At 41.0% G+C, this 25042-nt stretch overlaps 1 protein-coding gene across 1 annotated transcript; it reads left to right on the plus strand.

Moving 5' to 3' along the window:
- Positions 1-477: 477 nt before the first annotated feature.
- On the plus strand, positions 478-19822 carry LOC119720765 (homeobox protein Nkx-6.2-like). The gene is made up of 3 exons (XM_038190599.1): positions 478-1602; positions 8065-8249; positions 16550-19822. Exons 1-3 carry the CDS (start codon positions 1128-1130, stop codon positions 16832-16834), a joined length of 945 nt encoding a protein of 314 aa, XP_038046527.1. The 5' UTR covers positions 478-1127; the 3' UTR covers positions 16835-19822.
- Positions 19823-25042: the final 5220 nt, after the last annotated feature.

Genomic DNA, 25042 nt, shown 5'->3' on the forward strand with positions numbered 1-25042 from the left:
ACAGAAAGATCAGTCATGATTTCATATTTTAACAAATAGGTGATTTCAGTTTAAATAATTATATTTTCTATCCTATTATTAGTATTAATTTATTCAAAGGACGTTCCACCCTTCATCAGCTATAGTAGTTGTATTAGAAATATGCAGATTGTATCCAAACAACCTGTATTACGCCGCGGTGTGCTGGGTTCGATATCGAAATGGTCAAAATGACCATTGGACGCACAACTGCATCAGGTTGTCAAACCTTCTTCTTTTTCTTCGCTCGCAAAAAGATATACGAGTTTTGATAATCATACAGAAAACAACTATTTAAAAATGATCACGTTGATAATATTTTTCACACGTTGTACCGAGATGATTGAAAATGACCATCCGTGTTTTTCTTTCTCCTTCTGGTGGCCTGTGAGTCAACACGCAGCACGCGTGTGTAACACCAACAGGCATATACATCACCCTGACAATCAACCATTCAGGGTGGTCCTGGACAGACATCCGTCCAATCAGGTTCGTCGGTACCAGTCACGTGGCCCACCCCTTCTCCCCACAACTGGCCAATCAGGAGCCTGTGTTCAGGAGGTAAAAATGATGGAGATACGGAAAGGGGAAAGGGGAAACAAGCCGGGCGAGTTGAGGAGCATTATCGCTACGAGTATTAATGCCTATCTGGCAAATCTGATTGATTGGGTTGTTAAACTACGCCCGCCCTGCACCACACACCGGCATATCACCGCTGTGTACTCGGCGTCAATAGTTAACAGATCACCCGTGCTTACTAGATACACACAACCGTTTGGAACTGCGCACTGTGTGGTGTTGGTGTATGGTTGCTTGGTCCTTTTTCACGATTCCTGAACTAAAGTTCGATACTCAGCACCGGTATTTAATAGTGCTGTATTCAGAAGAGCTCTTTGCTTCTAAGAGGCGGAGTCTTGGCTACCATGTGTTGAGGTGTTGGAAGGATTCGGCATCGTATAGTGGCATCATCCCCAGCTGCAGTTTGGTTAAATTGTCACAGTAGCAAACACGTTGTATCAGTCTATTTTTGGTCAAGTGCTTGGCCCAACATCAGTGACTTTTGTATCCTATAGGTGTCATTCGGGACGTGTGTTGGTTTGGCTGTTCGGATGTACGTGCCCAGCATGGCCGATTCCATGCTGTCCTTGCAAAACCTGATGGAGGCCACGCGATCCAGTGCCTTCATCATGAGTAACCCACCCCTGGCAGCCTTGCACAGTATGACTGAGAAGACGCCAGCGTTCCCGTACCCTGCCCAGCCAGCTTGCCTGACGTCCACGGGCAGCTACAAGCCCATCTCCATGGCTTACCACCCGAGTCTGGCCAACGGCACCCCGCACGGGATCACGGACATTCTAGGCCGGCAGGAGAACAGCCAAGCGGCCGCTGCTGCCGGCTTTCTGACCGGGGTCTCACGCTTCGGCTCGCCGTTCAGCACGGCGGCCAACATGTACTTGAGCCGCCTCGGCAAGCCTGTCACGGACTTGCATGTGCCGACCACCGGGCCGGCAGCGCTGTACTGGCCGGCAAATCTCCTACATTCCCCGGCAGCTTGGCGGGATCCACGCTTGCCATGCCCTCCAGGTAAGTCACTCAAAAGTCCAAACATAAAATTTACTAAAACCATCTTTGCAGTAAGTACTTGAAACCATTACAGTAAAGTTTCGTAGAATCTGTAGCAAAATAGAAGCATGAACACTCGTACTTTTGTTTAACAATTTACGTTTTGCTTTGCAAAATATCATATTCAACGCACAAAAAAACCTTGAAAATCAATGCTTATACGACTACATGAATTGCAATGCAAAAGTTTTAAAGTACATGTATATGCTGGCATTTTGCGGTCAATTCTTTAATGAACACCTGAACACTTCCTACCCCAAGCTTGTCCGTCCATAAAGTTGAAATTCCGAGCACGAGCATTGAGAATGAGGTTGGAATGTTATGCATAATCAGTTTGACTATATTTGGCACCATAGATGCAATATGGCGACCGCGCTAGTTACTGCATATTTAAAGTCCGGCTTCAAAATCTAAGAAACTGATATAATTTGTAAATTGTCAGGAAGAATATGATAGTACCGCGAAGATGACCTGACGCCAGGCGTAATTTCTTTTTCCAATTAAAAACAAAACAGGTTGGAAAATCAAGGCTTCAGTTGTGTGAATAGCAACCGTGAAAGCAAAACCTAAAATAAAAAAATACTTTAAATACCGTAGTTAAACTTTCTAGCCTTTATTCAAATTCTAAAATTATAGAATGATTGAAAAATTCTCGACCTTTAGTAACATGAGATCTTGAATGTGTTTCACAATCCATACAGAAAAGAAATAGTTGTTAAGCTGTTCGATTGCATGCTAAGGCAATGTGAAAATTATTTCAATTAACTGTTGACATATGCGCAATCAACTCCCCGGAAATTATGCCTTAACAGTCTGATATTTTGTCACTTTCAATGTTTTCTTCCTTCGGACAATACTTTGTAATTTTCACCCTTTCAGACGAATAGTTTTCCGAGTTCCTGTCAACCATGACTTGAAGAGCTTTCCCTACATATAACCCATAACTTGTGCATTAAACTTTTTTTCAAAATTGGCAGCATCTTTAGTCGTTACATCAAAAGATGCTTGCAAACAGTATTAAAAACTGCATCACTTGTTGAAAACGTTCCAGCTATAAAACAATACAAGATAGGATAGGATTTTTAACACATTGATTAATTGATCGTGGGTCTGTTACTCAAGACGATCAGGTGCTCTTGTACAAATCTGTATTGAAATATTGTCAATGAAGCGATTAATAGTATCCCCAGTGTTCCCTTTTAGAGCTGACTGGACGCACGTGGGCGAAGTGTCTGATGATATGAGCCTGGAGGAAAATCATTAAGTGTTTCCATTAGTTCATTGAAATGAAACATATAAATGATAATAAAGGAATGGAATATGAAATATCGGACATAGTCATAGTCAAACAAAGTGGTACTATGAGCAGCAAATATCGGGAAATGGCAATCTGGCAATTTGGGAATTTGGAGAGACTTCTGTATAATTATAGTGGACTTTATGTTCCGAAAAAAACTGAAACGATGGCTTTTATCAGTGTTGGATGGGTTTAGGGTTTTTGTTGTTTTGTTTAAACAAAAACGATAGACCTTCTGTCAATATCCCCTGAGATTTTCAATATTTCCTTTAAACAATTCAACATATTCAAAAATGATGTTTCGAAACTACCATTAAATTCTAACACCATGCATAAAATATGTGCAGAGTGTAGTTATCTCTTTAACATGCTAGATTTGTATAAAATCCATTAAAAAACCTGATACCACCCTTTCAAGTTCATTGAATTTAATTAAGGTATGAATTACATTACATTCAGCCAAACGTGCATAATAAACCGATCAATCATTGTATAAATTGGCTATACCGTTCTAACTTTAAGTGGACAATGTACGATTATTTTCAGTGTTGATCTTTAATTGCCGCGCCGAGAGTCGTCAACATTTTGTTTAAGGGCAAACAAAATTTAACGAACCGTTTATGTAGCGTTGACCACCTGGTTTCAAAAGAAAATTAAAAAATAAAAGAGACTAAAATCCATACTTTCAATTACATGTTCAATCTCATTCCCATAAAGTATACACACAAATCAATACAAGCCTTCAAGCGGTATCATCCAAGTCACGCGTCTGTAAGATTAAGAGTAGAGGCCGAAGACGTAATTATAATCTCCAACGCAACTTCATTCTCCCATCGTAAAAGTTCTTTTTATCAACTTTTATTTCCTGGCAATCAAGAGATATAAACCCGACTCTTGAAGAACAAAAATAGTCCAGGAAGGAAGGGCCGAGATAGTCAGTGGTTACACGGCAAGAGAAGCGATAAATCTCCCGGCGGGTCGTTATGATGTCGATGAGGATAAAACTCAATGGCCTCACAATTGATTTCATTAGCGTGAAAGCTGGACCGGGCCAGGCTCGAACAAACAAGCCGGCGGTCTGCTACGGTAGAGCCCGTGTCACCGGTTGCCGGTACGCGTTGTATGGCCACAGATCGAAACCCATCCTTGGTATATAGCTTCTGTAATCAACTAGAGCTAAACCACGGTAGTACATGATGATCTTGGCAGTTCCAATCAAAGGATGGTGTCATAAATGTCAGGCAGGGCGCTGATTTATGTAATATTTACCGTACTCGGGAGCTGGGTTTCATCAGGACAGACCGTCACGCGCCGTTGAGGGTTGTCTAGGTTCCCCCATACTCCAGGAGATCGCTTTGGAGGATTATTCGCTTTGATGGTTTCATCTTCAAGACATCTTTTTAGATCGAGACCTTAATATTTATATTTACAGCTTTTGGAAGGCTCCAAAAATTCATCTCGAACAGCGTCAGTTTTTTTGCTTTTAATTTTGATTTATTGCCTCGATCGGGATTTTCTTGAAGGAACTGAGGAATTATTTTTCATCTACCAGTTTCCCAAACAAACTAGATCCTCTTGTCTCTCCATTTTTTTAATTGGTATTTTTATGTCATGTCCATTATTATTATTATTTTAAGAATGACAACACGCGTGCATGGATAGTACTTTTTTTAGGTGGAGCCTTATGTAAATACTCTTTGATGCTACATGTGTATTCCCAATGAAATATTGCCATATTTCTTCGTAATCTGTACCTCCTATTTCGTAGCCCTTGTAATTTGTTTGCACGGTGTATTAATTTAAAAGGCATGCTGTTGATGTTGAACGGTGCAGGCCTATACGTACAGCTCCAGTCAAAGCTACATTTGTAATGAATTTTGAAGCCCCTATAGCACAAACATTTGATATGTAAAAAGAAAAAAGAGCTTGCAAATATGAATTACCATAAAGTCCTTGTAAATCAGTCGCAAAATCAACAGAGTTGTGTGTTTTCACTGCATTGCCAATGTTGCTATTGTGGCCATTAATCAACATCAATGAAGTCAATATGAAGTCATTAATTATAATTCTTCTTTTGATTGTTTTTCATGTTTTGTTCTGTCTTTTTGTTTGACGCTTGATTTTCGTAGCTGTGTATTACTTCCACTCCGCAACAAGACAGTGAAAAGGTTGATTTTGAACTGATTAAAGATTACAAGTGCTTTAAATAAACAAATTATCTTCTCTGGATGAAAACGTCAAGCATGACTTCGATCATGTAACAGTTTGGTTACTCGAGGGCAATTTGGGAAACAATTTATATTCATCTGGGTTTTTTTGTTGGATTTAAAATTTATGAAATTTGAGTTTCAAAAGCAAAAATTAGGCCTAATTTAATATAGGTAAATTAAGGTGAAAATTCTGTTTCTATTTATTTCATTCTGTTCCACTGTTAACCTGACGCTATGAAATTCTCGTGGTTTTCTTTTCTTCCCAACGTTCCCCTGCATTATTTTGACGCTTATTATTCGCATTATTTCTATCGACATTTAGTGCCAAAGTGGGATAGGAAAGGGGCAATTTGCCTCTGTCAGTTACGTGTTTCTTGGAAATGATATGACGAATGCGTCAAAATTGGTCGTTGTGTATTGTTGACGCTTCTGATAAAGACAAAATTCCGTGTGTATAATGAGAGAGCAAACATTCTTTGCCCCAACCGGTAAACCAAAATATTTGGCGGTTTGTGGTTTCATTTGTACAGATCGAATTGTTGGTGTTTACCTTCGGTAACCCACAAAGAAACTCGAATTGTGTAATATTTTGTCTAAAAGATTACTATGTATAGTGTAGACATGATTGTTTCTTAACAAAAACGTTTTTCAGGAATGAGCTAAGTGTTCAGTTTATATACTGATTGTTGAGTTAATATACTGATTGTTGAGTTTCGCTGATTTCAACTGATTGTTGAGTTTCGCAGATTTTCATAATGACCTTTTTGATGTCTTCAAGCTTCTTGATACACCCTCACTCGTCTGGTAAAAAAAGAGAGACTGATGTATGTGTCTGAAAGTCTCATAGCTCTATGTATCAACATTAACGTGCGGGGAGGGGGGGGGGGCTAGAAGTAACTTGTTTCAAACGTTTGGTGGCGCTGTACATTCCATCTTCCGTCGCTGAATTTTTAAACTGGAAATAGGAAAGAATCCAACATAAGTTTTGTTTTTAAATAATGAAGTTAATTGGGTCAATCGAAACTGTTGCGAACTAAAGGTATAATTCCTTTGCGTAAAACAAAAGTTTTGCGATCTACTACCGCGAAGATTCGCCTAGGCGTACATTTCGCTGAGAATTTACGATGATAGTCGCACTTTCACGAATGAAGTTGATTTTGTGCGAGAAATTTAAATAACTGTGTTGAGGCTTGTATTTCTTTAAATTCGTGTTCATGTACCCCGTGTTACATATACACTGTGATTATGCCTCCATTTGGTATAGACAGATGATTCACGCGTTCAAAGTCATAATATTGTTTTAAAAAGGTCGACCATCGCCGGCTTATAAACATATATGAATAATTTCAAATTTACAAGAAAATGAACATTTGGAAACCCCTTGATATCAGCTTTAATTATTTATTTCCAAAGTTCCCCAAATGGATTCTTTGAATAGCGGGCCAAAGCTCAAGCCAGTCAAAATTATGACGCAAAGACGTGCGTATCAAGATGATTATATGAAAGAAATGGATCTGTAGGCCTATGTCTTCTACATTAATCTGGCACTGTGTGTATGTCGTTTCGGATGATGGATAATTGATCCAGATACTTCAGAGCTCTCTTGACAAATACAATTAAACATTTATGAGGGAAGTTATAGAGGAAATAAACATATATTAGAGACGTTACGAGTAGGAGTCTAGAATCGCGGCAGTCTCACAGATAGTTGCCCCACCCCTTAATATAGTATTAGTATCTGTAAATTTTAAACGTTTTTGCGGCATTTAAGTTTTAACCTATATATTCTGCACGTCTCAAATTGTGACGTCCAAACGTCGGTTGTGGATATTGGAGTTGCAGGCTGACCCGTCCTAATAAATATAAGATTAATTATAATAATTTAATAATTCGCACACTTGTATTGCGTAAATTTCTATAAGAATATGATCAAATGCGCATCACAATTATTATCCCTGTTCATCAGGAATGAGACCATGCAGCAGTTCGAGATCCGCGCAAAATGGTCTCTACCTTCACAGGTACCCATTTATACTCCTGTGTGGAGAGAGGCAATCATAGTTGAGTGCCTTGCCCAAGGGCGCAAGCACCATGTTCCCCGCCAAGATTCGAACCCATGTACCACAGCACACGAATCGAAATGACCACAGCGCCCGACATAATGAATACGAAACGAGGTTGAACCAACGATATCCCTTGACAATACCTGGGCCCAATTGCATGGCACTGCTAGTTTGAGAATGCTTTTCAAATTGATGCTCTTACGAAACACACGACTGAGAGCGAGTCATCAAGCCATATTCATCGCTGACATTTAAGCCAGTAACGTAGTTCGGCTGAGCAAATATTTTCGGCCAATTATTTTTTGCCCAATTCCTGCAAGTTTGTGTAACTATACCAGGTAATACTTTAAAAAAATACCAGTAGTAAGATTTGACTAGAAACCAGTTACATTTGACTAGCCATTCAGGGTCAGCTGGGTGCAACTGAAAATCAGTCAATCTGACTAGATTTTTCCAGTCAGTATTGAAAAATAGTTATGTAAATTACTTAAATTGAAGTCAAATCCAACAACTTTTTCTAGTCATTGTATGAAACTTTGCATGTTTAACTAACTTCCTAATAGTCAATTTTCAATTACTAGGAAAACCAGTCAATATTTGGACTAAGTTATTTTTAGAGTATATGGCTGACGATATACCACATCACATAATTTTAGGATTTATATTTTTCCATGTTGAATGTTTGTGGTTTTAAATATTTGATTTGATTGTTTTATATTTCAATTAACTTTTGAGTATAATAACTTTTCATTTAACAGATTTACTCCAGAGCCATAATTATGTAAGATTTAAATTATCTAAAGTTTAATCACACTAGATTGTCTATTTAATCCACTGTTGTTCTCTCTTCCAGTTCAACAGGCTTCTCAAAGTTGTAGCCCCGTCGACAAGGACGGGAAGAAAAAACACACACGGCCTACCTTCTCCGGACAGCAGATCTTTGCTTTGGAGAAGACCTTCGAGCAGACCAAGTACCTTGCCGGGCCTGAGAGGGCTAGACTGGCCTACGCTCTCGGCATGACAGAAAGTCAAGTTAAGGTGAGACCAAACACGAGCAACTTATTCCTTGATCATTTTAATTGTAAAGGTTTCTATGTTACTAAGGGGTAAGATGATAAAAGCTGTATCTTCAGGGAGGAGGAAGGCCTAAAGTCATTTTGTTGCTCAGATCCATTGGCTGTGTCTGGGTAAAAGGTCAGAAAATTGACAATTTATCCGTAGGTCGTGGGTTCGATTTAATCTTCAGTTTTAAGAAACAACATCAGAAGGAGAGTTAAATCAAAGGAATATTTGGTGGTTGAGTTCACTGCAGGGCTCATGACTTTTATTTGTAGAATTGTTGTTTTTGTAATGTGGCTACAAATAACTCGCGGCCTTCGTTACTAACGCCGGTGTTAAGTAGCTTCACAGGTGCGAACTTTGTTAAATCCTTGTGTCAATCAAATTTATTCAAGGTCATTTTTTCCCCCTGTTAATTGCGTCATGGGGTCTAACAATATCTTTTTTGAAATATTGCAAACATTGAAGATTCTTTGTCAACAAAAATGATAATAAAAGTTCAAATTTGTGGAGGAGTTTTTCAAACAAAATGTACAGGCGAGTAACAAACTCAAATAGTTTAGCAGTCCCAAATTACGGTCAAATTGTGATAAGATTTCGCAGCATGTAGCAATCATTTTGAACACCGTTTATTTTTAAGTGCTTTCCCATAACCAGAAGCCGCGTATTTCAAGTATTCCTCAGACCGCACAACAACAGACAACGGGTCAATTGACACGGCACACCGCGGAGTAAGCTGGGCCTAGACTCGGTCGTGTGTTCAATTGGCGGTCTTTGCCCCCGGGGGCGCTCTCTATCAGTTTCCGGAACGGGGAATCGATTTGCCGGGACACCGGGAACCCGGGGTTTATTGCCCCAATCAAAACTTCATCATATTTGCGCAGGTATTGATGAACTTTGGAGAGGCCCAAATTGGTGAAATACCAGCCGATAAAGGAAGGAAAATATCAAAGGTGATTGCAGGAAGTGGGTTCGGGGTCACTCCGTGTTAGAAATGCAGCCCGTCAATTATCATGAATGAAGTGCCAAGTAAGTGTTTGGGGATTTCTTTTGAAAAGGTCCTTATTGTAAGTTTTTCAAACGGAAGATTTAAATCCGGAAGACGACCCTCTTGTGTAATATATTTCTTTGAGGTTGCGCTGTCAGTTTTCACTAAATAACTCTCTGACTGTCGATTGAGGAAAAGATTTTGTAAGTTGGTACAATTTAAAAGATAAGTCATATCTAAAGTGACTCGCTTTCAACTGTTGTTCCTGGTTACTAGTTACGGTAGAAATATATTTCAAAAGATGAGCAGCGTCAAAATATCGTACTTTTGCTACCGTAAATAATTCTGAACAAATGAAGGCATTCAATAACCAAGATCTTATTAGTGCCAGGCAAGGAACTCAAGCGGTGCACCAACCATGAACTTACTCTAGTATCTTACAAACAACCTATTACTTGCCCTCATTCAACAACCCATTAGGCGGCCACACGTGTTGCAAGTATACCTCATCATCACACAAGAAAAAAATACTCAAGGAATCCGGTGTAAAAAAGTGCAAGCGCACCGCGGTAAACAAGACACGGGTGAAATTGAGCGATTAGCCCCAGCACTCACGCGGCATTGGCACGGTGTGGCCCGGCGCCCACACCTGCGATGTTACAGTTCAGCGTGCGCGGCCAGCAATCTCTGGCCGATAGATATGCACGATTTCCCCCTGGGCTATCCAGCGGGAAAGAAGAAACACCGCCGTTGTTTGTCGGCAACTTTTGAATCAGCAGGCCAAAGCAAGAAAGAAAATACAGCGAGGAAAAAAGTAAATAAAACAGCCAAACCTCTTTAAGACACCGTGTCGGATCTTAGTCCCATTTCGAGTGATTGTCGGATAGCTTTCATGATGGTGAGGTGTTCCCCCGCTGCCTGCGGCAATTTCATCGGATACTTTTAATGTGAATTCCACCCACGGGGCGCGCCAGTGCCCCAAGTTGTATATGAAAATGATTAGGTTTGCCGGCGAAATTGTACAAATGATCTTTGGCTAGCCCATTTGGTTTTTAATGAAAGATCTGAAATTCCTTTCGATGAAGTACAACATTTTTTGTTTTATTTGGGCTTCAGCTGTTGTATCTTTTTCAAGTCATGCTTGTCGGTTCAAAGTCACTCCTCGATTCTCTGTGGCCGTGTAGCTCTTCTGCCGCGTAAACAACAGCAGAGTGGTGCTGACAGGGCGCCACCAACGACGGCCCGCTCGAAACTGGATCGTCCCAGCCGCAAAATGCCAAAGCAAAAAGCGCGACTAGTATGTCGTTATGAAGTATTGCGAGTAAATAAAATGATTGAGGATTAGGCCACGGCCGGGCCTGAAGGCGAGCGGGGATTAGGGATAATTTGACCGGATCAGTCTTTATTACTTCAGCGTGTTTGGAATGATGGAGGAACGCCAGCGGACAAACAAACCCAGAACTGAAGGGGAGGTTAAGCTCCCGAGTCAGTCCCCGTGTGTGCGCGCCGGTCTGAGTCAGGTTCTCGGATACAGACAAGACACAATAGCATGGAGTCTGGTTCCGGCATTAGCGATGGTCCGTAATAGGCTGTGGGGGATCAGCCTCAACGTGTCATTGACTGACAGATAGCACCCAGGTGTAACGGAGGCAACTGGCATTGCTTCACTGTCACATTAACTCTCTGATATGCTTCTGTGTGCTGAATTTACCCTCGGCTGGAGCGCGCATGCGCACATATCAATAACATTTTTAAAAAGACGAATACAAAAAGGGACGATCAAGAGAACAAGAAATTAAATTGAAATGCTGATGGGAATTTGTAGACTGGTCATTTCTTCTGGGTTACCTGGCAGTTCGATTTCTCTAAATTCGCATGTTGGTGAAATACTAAACATCAAAGTATGATGTGAACATTTATGTACGCCTGCGCATTAAACCGAAAGGGTTAACTCGGCACAAGAGTAAATCAAGCTCCTGAGCACACAAAAAGGTTGAATCTGATCAGGAACAGTGAATGGTATCCGACGATAGGCTTGTTAGCATGTCGTCATCTTGGAGAGCTTGCCGACTGTCGCAAGTGGCGCGAAGTGACGAAAGACGAGGCAATGAAGCCGACACTTCTGGAATAACACAACCGGCGAATTCTCGATCAGGCCAAACCCCGTGAGGGAGGGGAGAGATCAACCATAGAGGAGGGGAGACACACGACGACATAGATTCAGACAACCCAACAAGACAAAAATGTTACTGCTTCCGATTCGTATTGGACAAGTTCAGAGTGTCATCGGTTCAGAGGGCTCGGCCTTGCCCACTTAAGCGAAGTCCGATGGTTTGAAAATACAGTCTTCATGATTGTGTATACGCAAGAAGCAACAAATTGCTCACCGCATATGTAGAAATCGTTGGCCTTTAACACACCTTTCTTTTCCCCCCGTGGTGAGAAAAGTACACGCAACTTGTTTTCATTTCCGAAGCGGACCTTATTTGGGAATCACGGTGAAATGGGACAGTGACATGTTGTTATAAATTAGTGATGATCTGAAACTACTTGGCGATGCGTTTCTCTTTATTTAAGAAATTGACTGTTGGGATTCTTTAATTTTCTGGCACAGTGCGCTCAACAATGCCAACAGAAAATTCCCACTGTTTGTCGCGGAAATGACCGCAAACTGCCCTTAGACCCTGGTCCCAAAGAGTTGCCATTACAAAGATACAATGTTTAAATCCTTGACATTGAGGCCCTTGTCCATTGCGACCACTCTTGTGACCGCCCGTCAATAATGCGGCCACCTCGGTGTTGTAGCCACTCAAGTTCCACCTGTCTTTATTCTGTAGCTATCACTTAATGCCCGGTTGAGGCCATTAATTTACTCGATGGAGTACCAAGTCGCACAATTCCTCGTCACTGCATGGCTGTAACCTCTAATAGAAAAATAATATTTTCAACTTCCCCGCGGATCGGTCTTCGTTGGTGGCCAGTCTTCCCGTAAGCCCCCTTCAACATCAAATCGGTATCAAGCAGACAGGTGGGGTATTGTGTCAGGGGTGCCTGAGGGGGTACATCAGAGTGCGGTACGGGCCTTCATCAAAGGATACCAGCCACAGCATGGTCGTGATGTCCTTTACACCTCGGCAACTTCAAGTCTCGAGCTTGTACAATCCGCGAGACAACCGAGTTGCTTGCACTTTTTAGGGCCTTAATTGCCGGTCGTTCAGCCTCTTTTCATGGTCGTAGGGTCGTACCGAATTATAACATGCTCGCATACTTGGCTTCACTATGGTAGAAGTGCATGTTTAATTCAGCTTCAAATTCCCATTACGAATAAAGCCAACAGGTGAATAATAAAACTTTGACATTCGATGACGAATAACTGGGCATTTATTTAATTTAACAGAAGGTAATTCAGACATTTTGCTACAAAATTATCAGAATGATATAGAGGAGAACAAAATATAATGTTGTCGTTTAACTCACGTTGCTAGACATTATCCTGGTGAAATGTCTTCGGAAAGACATTTTGTTTTTTTTCTATTACGTAGTCAATACACCTATACGTTAAACTAAATTATTTCAGAGAAACTCAAACTTGAATGGTTCTATAACTTGAATTGTTCAACCAAATAATACAAATACTGCCACTTTGGAAGTTTATAAAAAAACTATGAGGATTTGTTGGGGAGGAGCCGTGTGGGCACTGAAGATTTTGATGTCTACAATTAACATGGCAGTCAAAATGATATTCACCATGATTAGGTACATGCAACCAATTTGTGTGAAATGACCCGATAAATTGCCTCAAAATAATCAGTGACTGAGGAGAGGGTTTCCGGCGCCAAAATTGAGCATTGTCTGCTACGAGCTGTTCGTTAAATACGTTCCACGGAGCTATTGGCCCTTAATGTAATCTCCGTTTTCCTCGAATCATCAATTACTGTTTTATCGTTAAAAACTTCCACCTTGTTTCGCAATAAATTTGCCCAACAGCAGAACCAGCACACACAATATAGTTGCCTCAGAATATATCAGTTGTATTATCATTCAGTATACTTAAGTAAATCTTTAAAAATAATCATAACACTGTCGATGAAGCAGCAATAATTTCAAAAGGTTAGAAAAAAAATACTGCAAACTCGATTGTGTCGATTCCCGTTTTTTTTATGACGTATCAATTACCACATCAAGTGACCGAAATGTGAAGCCCGCCAGGAATATCCAGTCTCGCTTTTATTTTGGCAGTTTCAGTTTACGCGGGGCAAAAGCCCTAATTACCGTCTTGAATGACGTTGATTGGTTAAAAATCATCATCAATTGGTGCAAGGACCGCACAACGTACACAACGCGTAGTAATCACACACGGTCATTATTACTCCGCCGCACAACGAGTATTTGTTGAACGCGCGCAAAACGATTCTCCACTCTCTCCCGCCTCAACGTGACAAGTGCCAAATCGAGGGCTTTCTGCTTTAAAAAGAACAAAAAATCAAGAGAGTGCCGGCGCAGCAGTGGGACGTCGACACACACATTATTCCGTGTAATTTATCAATTTGTGTAACAATGTGCAGTGGGCGTGGAAGAGCAAGCGAAGAAAAGGAGGGGAGTTCTACATGGAGCTCAGTCCTGCGCGGAGTCAGCACAAACTCATTTGACTAATTGAGCAAGGGAGATATCATAATGGCGTTGTCACCGTAATGATTCACGGTGTTTGCGCGCCCAAAAATTATGGCGGGAAAAAATCGTGTTGATCGTCTGCGCGAGCACGTGCCGGAGCAATCATTAGTCTTAAATGGTCAACTATTGCCGTTTACATGTGTATCATTATCGCTGATAGACCGTGGGTAGGTCTGCGCTCGGGATATCGCAGCCAATGTTGATTTTACTTCGTGTACATTCATTAATCATTCTCTATTCCAACAATTCTGGTCCGGTTTGTGTTTTTGTAGGTTTTCGCTATTTTTCTAACCTTTTTGTGCGATATATCACTTTCACCTGTTTCGCGTTGTGTAAGGTCGGGCGACGTTCTCTTTGTTTTCACGATGCACGTTCATCATAGTGATAAAAACAAAGTGCGTAAAGACTCTGACATCATGATACCTGTTTATTTCAAATTAAGATGAGTATATGTCATTGCTTGGTGCGCTTGTTGGCTTGGTCTCACGTTAATATTTTATATTTCCAGCATCAGAATTTACATTGTTCATGTTGCTATGGAAGTAGGCCTATTTTCATGTGCGGATAAACATACCCATCTGTTTTAAATGTCCGAGATATTTTAATTCTAACCTTACCAAATCCAATAAGAGTATATGCCTATGCGATTACATTAGGATCATCTAAAAAAGAATGGTAAACTTCGAGTTCAAGTTCATTAAAAAAACACTTTAAATACGCAGTGTAAGGTACAGTATAATACTGAAATGTGCTCTTAACATTTTCCAAACGCTTATACTATAGACTGTTATTGACTGTTTTATTCAAAATTTAATTTCAAAGTCGCTGCTGCAAGTGTAAAATTACCCTGCTTAAGAAACAATACTTTAAATGTAAAGTTAAAATGCACATTTGGACATGATAGAGTGGGGAAATGTTGCAAATTCTCATTGTGTTTTCGTCACGGTTTGTCATCTGGCATTATAGTTACTTTGATGTGCTGTGTGTCTATCTGTACAGGGGCGCGTTCAATCACGCTGATGATATACGCGCACTTTGATCGCCCCATCCTGAAAATTAACCTGACACAAAAACAATATCCCTCCCCGGAACACGCGATGAACCAACAAGACGCGAGTGATGATGGTAATAGTGGCTGATGGAGGGAGAGAAGTCCCGGCCGGCCCTTAATCTGCTAATCTCAGGATGAGGGTGGCCCAGCCTGGGCTTGGAGTGCCCACTTCAGAGTTACCTGTCAGTGCGGCAGGTTGGCGGAAGTCACAGGAAGCCGATAACGACTTCCGCGGGGTTCATCAATGATGTCCGACCGGCCACTCGCCCACTTCATCCCCCGGTCGTTTAGCATCTGTCTCGGTATCTTGTTCTTGTACATCATCATCATCACCATCAGGCTATCGCCTCGGAGTTTTTTTTTTAAGAAGAGAGAGAAAAAGGGGGACCTGTAAAGCCCCGGACGTGTTCCCTCTTTGATTTAGGTGGTATTACATGGGGGTTTAATAAACGACCACTGGTGGCTTTGAATGCGAAGCGTGCGTTGAGAGGAGACGGAACAAGGCAAAGCATTGAATCGGTCGTGTGCTCGCGGAAGGCGGTTGCCACACAATGCGTTAATCATGCTTAGTTGTTATCAAGCGTTGGTAAGTTACCGCATCACGAGGGAACCTCCTCAAGACGGATGAAGAAGCATCTCCTAAGTTGTCCGCCATTACGCTGACATTAGTCACGCTTATGGGTCATTTTCAACCATAAATACGCCTCCCCTTCCATCGATAAGATAAGGAGTTTTTGTCCCGTCTTTAATTGGCGGAGACCAGTAATCGTGAGGTTGTATTTGATTTGGGCGGGTTGGGCCGAAGCGGCTCGGGGCCTGCGCTCAAAGCCAGAGGTTCGTTTGCTCTGTTGTAATATTCAGCAATTACACTTCATCGTGCGGGGAGTAAACATAGAGACCTGGAGGAGGAAGGGAGGAAAATGCCCGCCAAATCTTGGCGGCACTTTTGCTTTCGGTGGTGTTGGGACAGCTTGGCCAGATTTGTCATCTTAGTAATAAACGGTTGTTTCTTTTTGAAAGCTCGAGAATCCCATGAATATATTAGCGTCATTATGGTGTATACACATCGCCGTGTTTAGTGGACTCAGCTTTGTCGTGCGCTTACCCGGCCGCAATCAATGTACGGCTCGGTCGTAAGGTTTAAAAATGACACATGTAATTTTCATGAACTACAAATCAGACAAAATATCTAAATATGTCAACGTAGGAATCAAACAAAAAGATTTGTGGCTTTCCATCCCCTTTATGTTTGTCGTCTTTCTGCCACGTGCCAACAATTCAGTCACGATGCAAACTTTTAATTCATAGGATCAGAGTTGGGATCGGAGTATTGGGTTCATGGTTTACAAAATCACATCGAAGTGCTTTCGTATTTAAACAAAGACTACGCAATGCACATTTTTACGAAAAGAGTTGTTTCTTTGACGCAGTGATTAAACCATGTGCGCCTTAAAGAACTGAGAAAGATTAGTGTTTCCGAGTCTCTTTTGAATTGAGATGATGTTATGACTTTAAGGTGGTTTCGAATTTATCCTCAACGTTTCAGTGTTATTCTTTCTCGAACTGCAGGTTTGGTTCCAGAACCGTCGGACCAAGTGGCGCAAGAAACACGCTGCTGAGATGGCCAGCGCCAAGCGGAAGCACGACTCGGAGACCGAACACCTTGCTGCCGAGGGCTCGGACTTGGACGATGTTAGGAGCGGTAGTGGGTCGCATCACCACGGCTCAAGGAGTGGTGGTACCTCGGTAGTCACCAGGGTCGATCATCACGGTGATGCTGGGGATATCAAGAGGAGAAGGGTGGACTGTGGCTTTGGAGGGACGGACTCCTTGAGCAGTGCGTCGAGTTTATAGCTCCGAGGTCTGTTACCTGGACGATGGATGGGGAATGAGCGTCAAATTCAGCCGTTTTCATTGGCTGCAACGCCTTGACTGGTTCCATGCCGTCATCGTGCACTGCTGTGTAACTTTCGAGGATACCAGGCACATGACCTGGGTCATACCTCTCATTGACGTTATTCACAATCACAGTCATTTGAATTAATCCAAGTGCACCGTGGTTCCTCACATGTAGGATAAACTGTATGAGGTACAAGATTATACAAAAAAGCACCAATGATATACGATGTGCACCGAAGAAATCTTTGCCTAAGTGGCGTCAGGGGACTTGACAGTATGTGTCATAATGTTAATATATTATTTTGCCAGATATCTAGCCAGAACTGTATGTTATCCAAGAGGCACCTCATATATGGGTCCCTGCGTTCTAAAATGTATGGAGTAAAGGGTGTGGACCAACATTTTTCAAACATACAAATAAGGCAGCTGTGCCACCAACCATAAAGGTTGCATAAAGCAGGCATTTGAGCTCAATGCTGTGCTTGGCTTCCGTAAATTAAAACATTTAAGCCTGTCGGAAACCCGGATTACAAAAAGATCAGTGGTCTTTAGCTATTTAGAGAAACCAGGCAAACAACTATATAGACTTATAGCTGAGCAGCCGTATAATCTCTTATACCACTCCAAATAGCGCCCTCCTATTGTGTCCGCCATATATCTCACATAGGCTAATGGCAAGATGATACCTAGGAGTCACCGTGATATTTTTCAGGAATATTTACCTACAAGAGTCCGTGACCAATCTGAAATAGGTACAGGTTCTGTACGCTGTATAGCCTAAGTATACACGGTATAGAAAATACATTTAGAGTGTAAATATTATTGTTACAGTCAACTGCATGGAAGGCATGAATCGGGTTAGCAGTTCCTCAAGGGCTGTTTTAAAGTCAACGAGAACTACTCATAAACCCGAAGACAATAGCCACATTAATATCCTGTGTTACCTAGGGGAGACCCCCCCCCCCCCCCCATCAACAGTTTGTGCTTATGCGCTACTCGGTAATAGAGCTTACTCCCGTTTACTAAATAGACTCCTTCCGTCTGACGTCACATATGAGGGCAAGTCTGTATTCCTCTGTGATACGCATGAGCATATAGACACTTTGAACTTTCATTGTCACTGTATTTACAGAACAAAAACTGCCCTCAGAGAGGGCGCACTGCAAGGTGTCTATAGTGTGATCCTTTTTAGAGAGATTTGTTGTGTATATTATGAGGAAAACTTTGTACAAAGTACCATAATTAGCCGGTTTTTTATTTATTGGCAAAAATGAGAATTCGGCTTCAAAAAATTCTGTTTGTTTAGTATTATGCCGAAGTTATGTTTTCGAAAGGACAGAAACCACTGTCCCCACAATGACCCGACGAGTGCTTAAATTAGGAGTTAGTTATAGCAATTATTAAAATTTTACAGAATCAGTCGTCGAAAAGTGAATACCACACACTTACAAATGGAGTATACACATGCCATTGCAAAGTCATTATTATTATTTTTTCAACTTGATAAACAAAGAAAAATGTCTACTATAGTCCATTGTGGTCCTTGAGTATATGCCACTGTAAGACGCGGCTGAAAAGATGCACTGAGTTAAAATAAGTTCTTTGTCATATCCATGTAAAAACAATACGAGGAGAGATGAGCCGAGTAATGTATATCAGTTGAAAATAATCACCCAGAGTTTTTGGTTACATGGATACAATTTCATATTCCAGAGACAAAATTTGCAGGACGTTTGTGAGATAACTGATATTCGCAAAATTATCTGTTATTAAAATTGACGCCTTAATGTTTAATTTTTTGCGGTAAATTCTTCCCAGGTTTATTTTTGTTTACAGTGAAAACAATCTCCCTCTGGCTAGTTTCCATAACGATGTTTCTTTCTGGACTACGAAATTTGCACAGAGGTTAAGAGCCGTTTACTCTGATTCACTATTTCAAAATAACTGAGGAAATCACACTTCAATTGCCCAAGGACAAGATATTTATCGTCCTGACCTTTTTCCCCGTGAAAATCTTATTCCAATCCAATTTCCATCTTGTTCAATTTGGGGACATGTCAACGGTGCGCGCCCGAGGCTGTTTCTGTTATTCAATCGGAATTGTCGTTCGTAACCGTCCGCAGTTCATGCCTACAGATTGAAAATTATGTAATTTACAGGAAAACAAATTTGCAAAGCCCCAAAGATGAATTTAAAAGGTGTGGTGCTCACGGTGAAAATTTACATTTTGAAAACAGGTCCTTTTTCATCATGTGGGCCTATGCCCGCACGAAATAGAATTCATTCAATTAGGAGCGCAGTTATAAGACACGCTTCCAGTAAATTCACACAACAAATTTTACCTGATGTATAACAATATTGCAGAATGCTGCATGTTCACTGACAACACAGAAGAAAGATACGATTATTGAAGTTTTTAATAAAAAAAAAACCCGATATGAATGCGCATTTTGTAATATCTTGATATCAATGAAAGTTGAAGCAGTGAAAGTACATTGGTTGATGGTGGGCTTTATACTTTCACTTTCACATTATTAAGTAATGCTCGTTATGTCGGTGATTTGGAATATTGTGGTTAACCCAACAGGTGTTTCAATTAGTAAAACGCAACAGTGGCATTTGTCTGAGCGGGCAATTTAAGACTGGATGTTACCGAGATACCGATTTCAGTAATAATATTCGTATCTTTCACCCCATTCTGCATAACCCTTAATACAAATAGGGACTTAGCCCCATGCATCGGCCCATTATGTATGTGTCAATATTGTAAATAAACATTGTCGTTTGCCAAATACATATTAAATAAATTACTGTATCATAAATGAAGAGATTACATGTCATATCTGTGCGTTTTTCTTGCGTTATACACTGGACCTGTGGTCCTTTTGCTAAATCTTTGGCCATTGTGAAATAAAATCCTGGTTTGTTTTAGCTGCGGGATAGCACCTTAACAAATCATCTGTCTCTCCGTTAGTTAGTAACAAACGTTGTTAGTTAGTAACAACGTTGTTAGTTAGTAACAAACGTTGTTAGTTAGTAACAAACGTTGACATTGCTCCAACATATTTTGACCGATTTCAACCAAACTTTGTCAAAAGTATCAGCAGCCCAGCCCCAACATGTCACATGATCAAACTGGTTTCAAAGGCAGGGTCTCTGAAGTCAAAAACCTGTTGTAATTGTTTTAACTAAAACACAACTCCTTCCAGAAATATATCACTAGACTCATGCATGAACACGAATTCGTTGGCCCGCAGCTTTCGAGATGCGATCGAGCTTGTATTTTTATCTTGAAATGAGGTCGGGAAAAAAGTTTGTTTTATTTCATTTTAATAAGAAATAGCACCGAATAAGGTGTAACAGTGAAAGGCCAAAATACAAAATTAGGACTTAGAAGATGACAAAAATAGGGCTTTAGAAAAAACATTTGCGATGGGATATTGTAATGAGCGCCTCAGTGAAAAACAAGGATTTGTTTTCAGATGGTGTAATGTTATCAGATGTTCGTCATCTGTCATCAAAGATTGACATCGTCAATATTGACAATAGTATTTTTTCCGGATATTTTCTGAAATTGAAATAAATACGAATGGGCCAGATGATCGTCACATAGCTCACTATAAATTATCCTTAAATAAAATCATAATGACATGTGTTCAGTGAAAGACTTTTGTTTCCAATTTCTTTTGAGTGAAAAGTGGAAAGAAAATTACGTTCATTGTAGTAGGCCTATTGGAAAATATGTGCACATGGCTATAAAAAAGCGGGAAATAAATGTATTGGTACTACTGTTTCAATTATAAAGCTTTCGACGCGAGTAAAATAGAATTTTGTTGGACATACAAAGCTTTCCTAGACAGAAACAGACAACCTTAACTATACAATAATAAGGAAAAACGAATAGTCAATCGATCAAGTAAGTAAGAAGCTACGTTCATCATGTTGTTCAGGAGGGACTTTGAGATAATAGTTTAGGAGAAAATGTCGACACCTCTAGCACAGGCAATGGTAAGTTACTTCGAACCAGTATACAAAAAGTTTAATCCACTTCAAGGGCGGATCCAGAACCAACTTTTCGGGGGGGGGGCGGCAGAGAGGGTTTCAACATGATGGGAAAGGGGATTAAGTATATAGTATCGTGCGCTATTTCCACATTGTAATATTAAAACTAAAAGGTATTTGTAGCTGATGGCTTGTGGGCGAGATACGCAACGTTTTAATATATTTCCAGAAAAGACAAAACTCTGGAGTTTTTTGGGGGATGCCCCCCCCCCCGTTTCCTCCCCCCCCCCGATCCGCTAATGACCCACCTACATAATTGTACAATAGAGTGGGCAAAAGTGTTGCATGATATCAGCCCAGTATCCAGGCGCGGTTCTACGGGGTGGGGGGGGGGGGGGGCTTTATCCCCCCCCCCCAATTTTTTGTCTAGCCCCCCCCCCCCCCAAATAAATTCTGTAAAAAAAAAAAATTGTATTAGCAAAAAGAAGGATTGTGATGTACATGTGTACATGCGAACGGTCTCCCCCTAAAGAAATAGTCGTGACAAGGGTGCATTTGTAGTTAATATAGGCCTAGTGTGAATGATTTTAGGATTTTATTGGCGCTCCCCACCTATTGATTTTCGGAGGCCTAAGTGTCTGGAGAAAATAACCGGTCTACATTTCAGCACGCCTCCCTGAACAAATTCTGGATCCACCCTGCTAGCCCCCCCCCCCCCCCCCCCAATATTGGTTCTAGAACTGCGCCTGCCAGTATCCTTACTTATTACCCATAGCTATATATACCATTGTCGATCTGAGTCGACCTGGGAGTTATTTAAACTCATTTCCAAACAGCGGAAGATTAATGAGAACATACATTTTTCATGCCAAAGGTGAATTCTAACCACGGGCAATGTGTAACAAGAAACAGTGTTTAGAATGTCCTGAATATCTTAAACGAGAAAACTGATAATTTGGACTCCAAATGTAATTTATTTTATCCTGACATTTTGGTCCTCAACAAAGTGAGAAGTAGGAGTATAAGGACCGTTATTAAGCCATAACTGCTCACCCAACGAGGGCGCACTTTGGCTATGATTGGCTTGACCTTGTTGAGTGTAATTCATATACCCTGATTTCGATTGCATATTTTTTTTTACATCAAAAGACCATTTCAAATTATTCACGTCTGGAAGGCGCGGAGAATGAACTCTTACCTCCTCACTTTATTTGTCTAGCTCCACGAAGTTTTATCACTCAAGTAAACACCTGCAGCGCATGTAGACGACCCACTAAATAATTAAAATCGCATTTTCCGCTCGCATTATCATTTTTCGCGACGTCATTGCAAGGATAAAAGAGGAATGTGAAAGCATAAATGATGGCAATGGATTCGCGCCATTTTATCAGAAATGCTAGTACACACAGAATTGATTATTTAAGCGATAACATCGGAGAAAGATTGTTAACTTTGTCAGCCTAATAAAAAGAAAAGAACACCATTCAAAATATGAATTTATCTGGCCAGTCTTACAGAAATCGTCGTACCATCTTGACACCAGATTGTGGTTTTAAAGTTCTCTGTACCAGGGAAACATTTTAAACCCGTTTCACTGAGACCAACGTTGTAAAACTAACGTGAAAAATTACATGAAAACTTCACGTACTCGAAAAAAAAATGACGTCGTCATAGCTTAGTTTTCCCGATTACCTAACCTTTGTACCCCAAAGAAAATTGCGCCCTCGTGCAACGAATCTTTCGCAACTCGAATGATATGACAAATATCACACGATCCAAGACAACGTCTCTATTTAAAGTGCTATGGTGGGAATTGTCATGTAGCATTTGTTATTTCTTCCCCCGGAAATGGGGTTTCATCGTAGATTAGCAACGAATCAAAACAAACTCAAACTGTCCGCGAATCAGATTTTGATTGGAATCACCTGCAATCTGGACCCTGTAATACCGCTGGATTGCCGTCTCGAAAGAGCCCCAGAATACCACGAAATGAGTTTTTGATTCTCCTGTTGCAGCCTCCCAAGAAAATTAAAAGGACCGCGCCGAGAGTGGATGCTTTGTGGGGAGTTACGCCGCGATCCGACGGCCTGATAACCGGCCCACGATGCGGTGAAAAATCGGAATACGAGGACCGCTCAGAGTGTTTCAACGGTATTACGGCAAGCAGCTGGTTGCATCAAAGCACACGTAGCGATTAAGAATGGATTCTGTATCAGCCATTCATTTAATCTTAACCCTCCAAGAAAAATTCGCCAGGTTTTTGAAGATTTTTCCCTATCGAGAAAGATACACCTTGGCCAATATGCTTGCCACTTGATGCCCCCTTGAACGGTTTGGGAATTCATAATAATGGCGAGGGAGTTTATCACTTTAGCAACTGGACAAAATTGTCATGCGAAAAAAATGATGAGGCCCAATAGTGACTAATACGTTAACACTCTAAAATGCTCTTTTGGATTACTAAAGATAATGCATGGTCCTTCCACACTGCTTTCAACTTTTTGATTTCAAGATCCAATCAGTGCATGGCTTGCTTTCTTTCTTATCTTACTACTATTCTTTTGTTTTCAACCTTGATGTTTCTTCAAATGACAGATTTCACCCACCCATACCAATCATCCTTGCAGCCTGTTCGATAGCAAGTATACAGCCGGGTCTAGCTCCAGAGACCATCAGTGTCATAATGACCCGAACTGTCAGTGGCAAACCCGGGATTTTGATTAACCTGATTGCTTTGATAACAACCATAGTCTTATTAATGTAATTAAAAAGTTGGGTACATGTCAGGGCTGCCATGTAATTTCATTGATTACTCGCACCATAGCGAGCCGTCAGCACGAGCCGTTTTGATATACACAGCAAGCCCAGGCAGATTAAGTTTATACAAACCAAAATAAACAGACGATCTCTCAATACACAGGCCACTTCTTCGTGTTCTCCTTCCCGCGCTGTTCTGCGAGCGTGAGGTAATTTTGTGGAATCATTCTATCATTCCGGTCCATGCAGTGTTGTCCATCACCTTACTCATGTCTTCATTTCTTCCTCCTTAAACTTCTCTTGCTTTGTCGATGCATCCCAAATCATCCGGCATCGCAGAAACTGTAAGCTATTTAGGAATAAGTGCCATCATTTTCCAATATCATCCGATTCCCATCTCTTTTCTACTATGAACAATGGCCTTTACAAGTGAAATTGCCCAAAACAAAACAGGTGCTGATCTACAAGGGGGTAGAGGGTCTAAACCCCCTCTTGGGTCGCAAAAAATAATAGGAAAGTCGTGCAGAAAAACACGGCATATGCCGTCTAAATCCCCTTTGCAGCTAACCCCTCCCCATCCAAACCTGGATCCGCCCCCTGACAACGTATCCTATCACTGTACTGAGCAGGTAAAGATTATGTGAAATCCTAGGGGTTAGAATCTTGGTTGTGACATGTCCGAGTAAAAGATTATGTGAAATCCTAGGGGTTCGAATCCTGGTTGTGACATGTTCGAGTAATCTTCATTGTGTCCTTGGGCAATGTACTTTACCGCAATCACATGTTTTGGAGAAAGTCCGATGTAAAGGTACATTAGTTTGGAGTTGACAGGGAAGTCGCATTCTGTTTAATTTGCCCCTTAACGACAAGCAGCAATGGTATTGGTCGTCGATGAATTTAAAGCAGTGTCATCAGACCATATTTGTCCGTGCTGGAGAGACGATTCATACTATCTGCTTTTCAAAGAGACTACCTGAAAAAAGGTAGCAAAAGTTAAAGTGGAGGTGGTTACGAAGGACTTTCTCATTTTAATTTTAAGAACAGAGACCATGTTAATTATGTACGTAAAGAGGAATCACTCTTCTTTAAATCTGCACCATATTAAGGCAAAACTATCCACTTCTCAATAGTGCGGATTTCGAGTATATACACGTTAGTAATTCGCATTTATCCCTTTGTTTCGGTGTTACAAAAAACACTTCTCTCCTTGTCAGCAGTCGTCTTCGGGTTTCATGAGTTATGTCTTTTCGGTTGAGAAATTAGGATGACAAATGGCATGTTATCCGGCGAACCAGATTTTTTTCTCTCCAAAGTTCAGTTTTGAATGCAGATAGGTTCTGTTCATCCATGCAAACTCTCTGTGTTTACATTATAAATGACCTCACTGCCTGACCCCCTCGTCTC

Source organism: Patiria miniata, unplaced genomic scaffold (genome assembly GCF_015706575.1).
Source record: "Patiria miniata isolate m_02_andy unplaced genomic scaffold, ASM1570657v1 HiC_scaffold_9, whole genome shotgun sequence".
NCBI lineage: Eukaryota > Metazoa > Echinodermata > Asteroidea > Valvatida > Asterinidae > Patiria > Patiria miniata.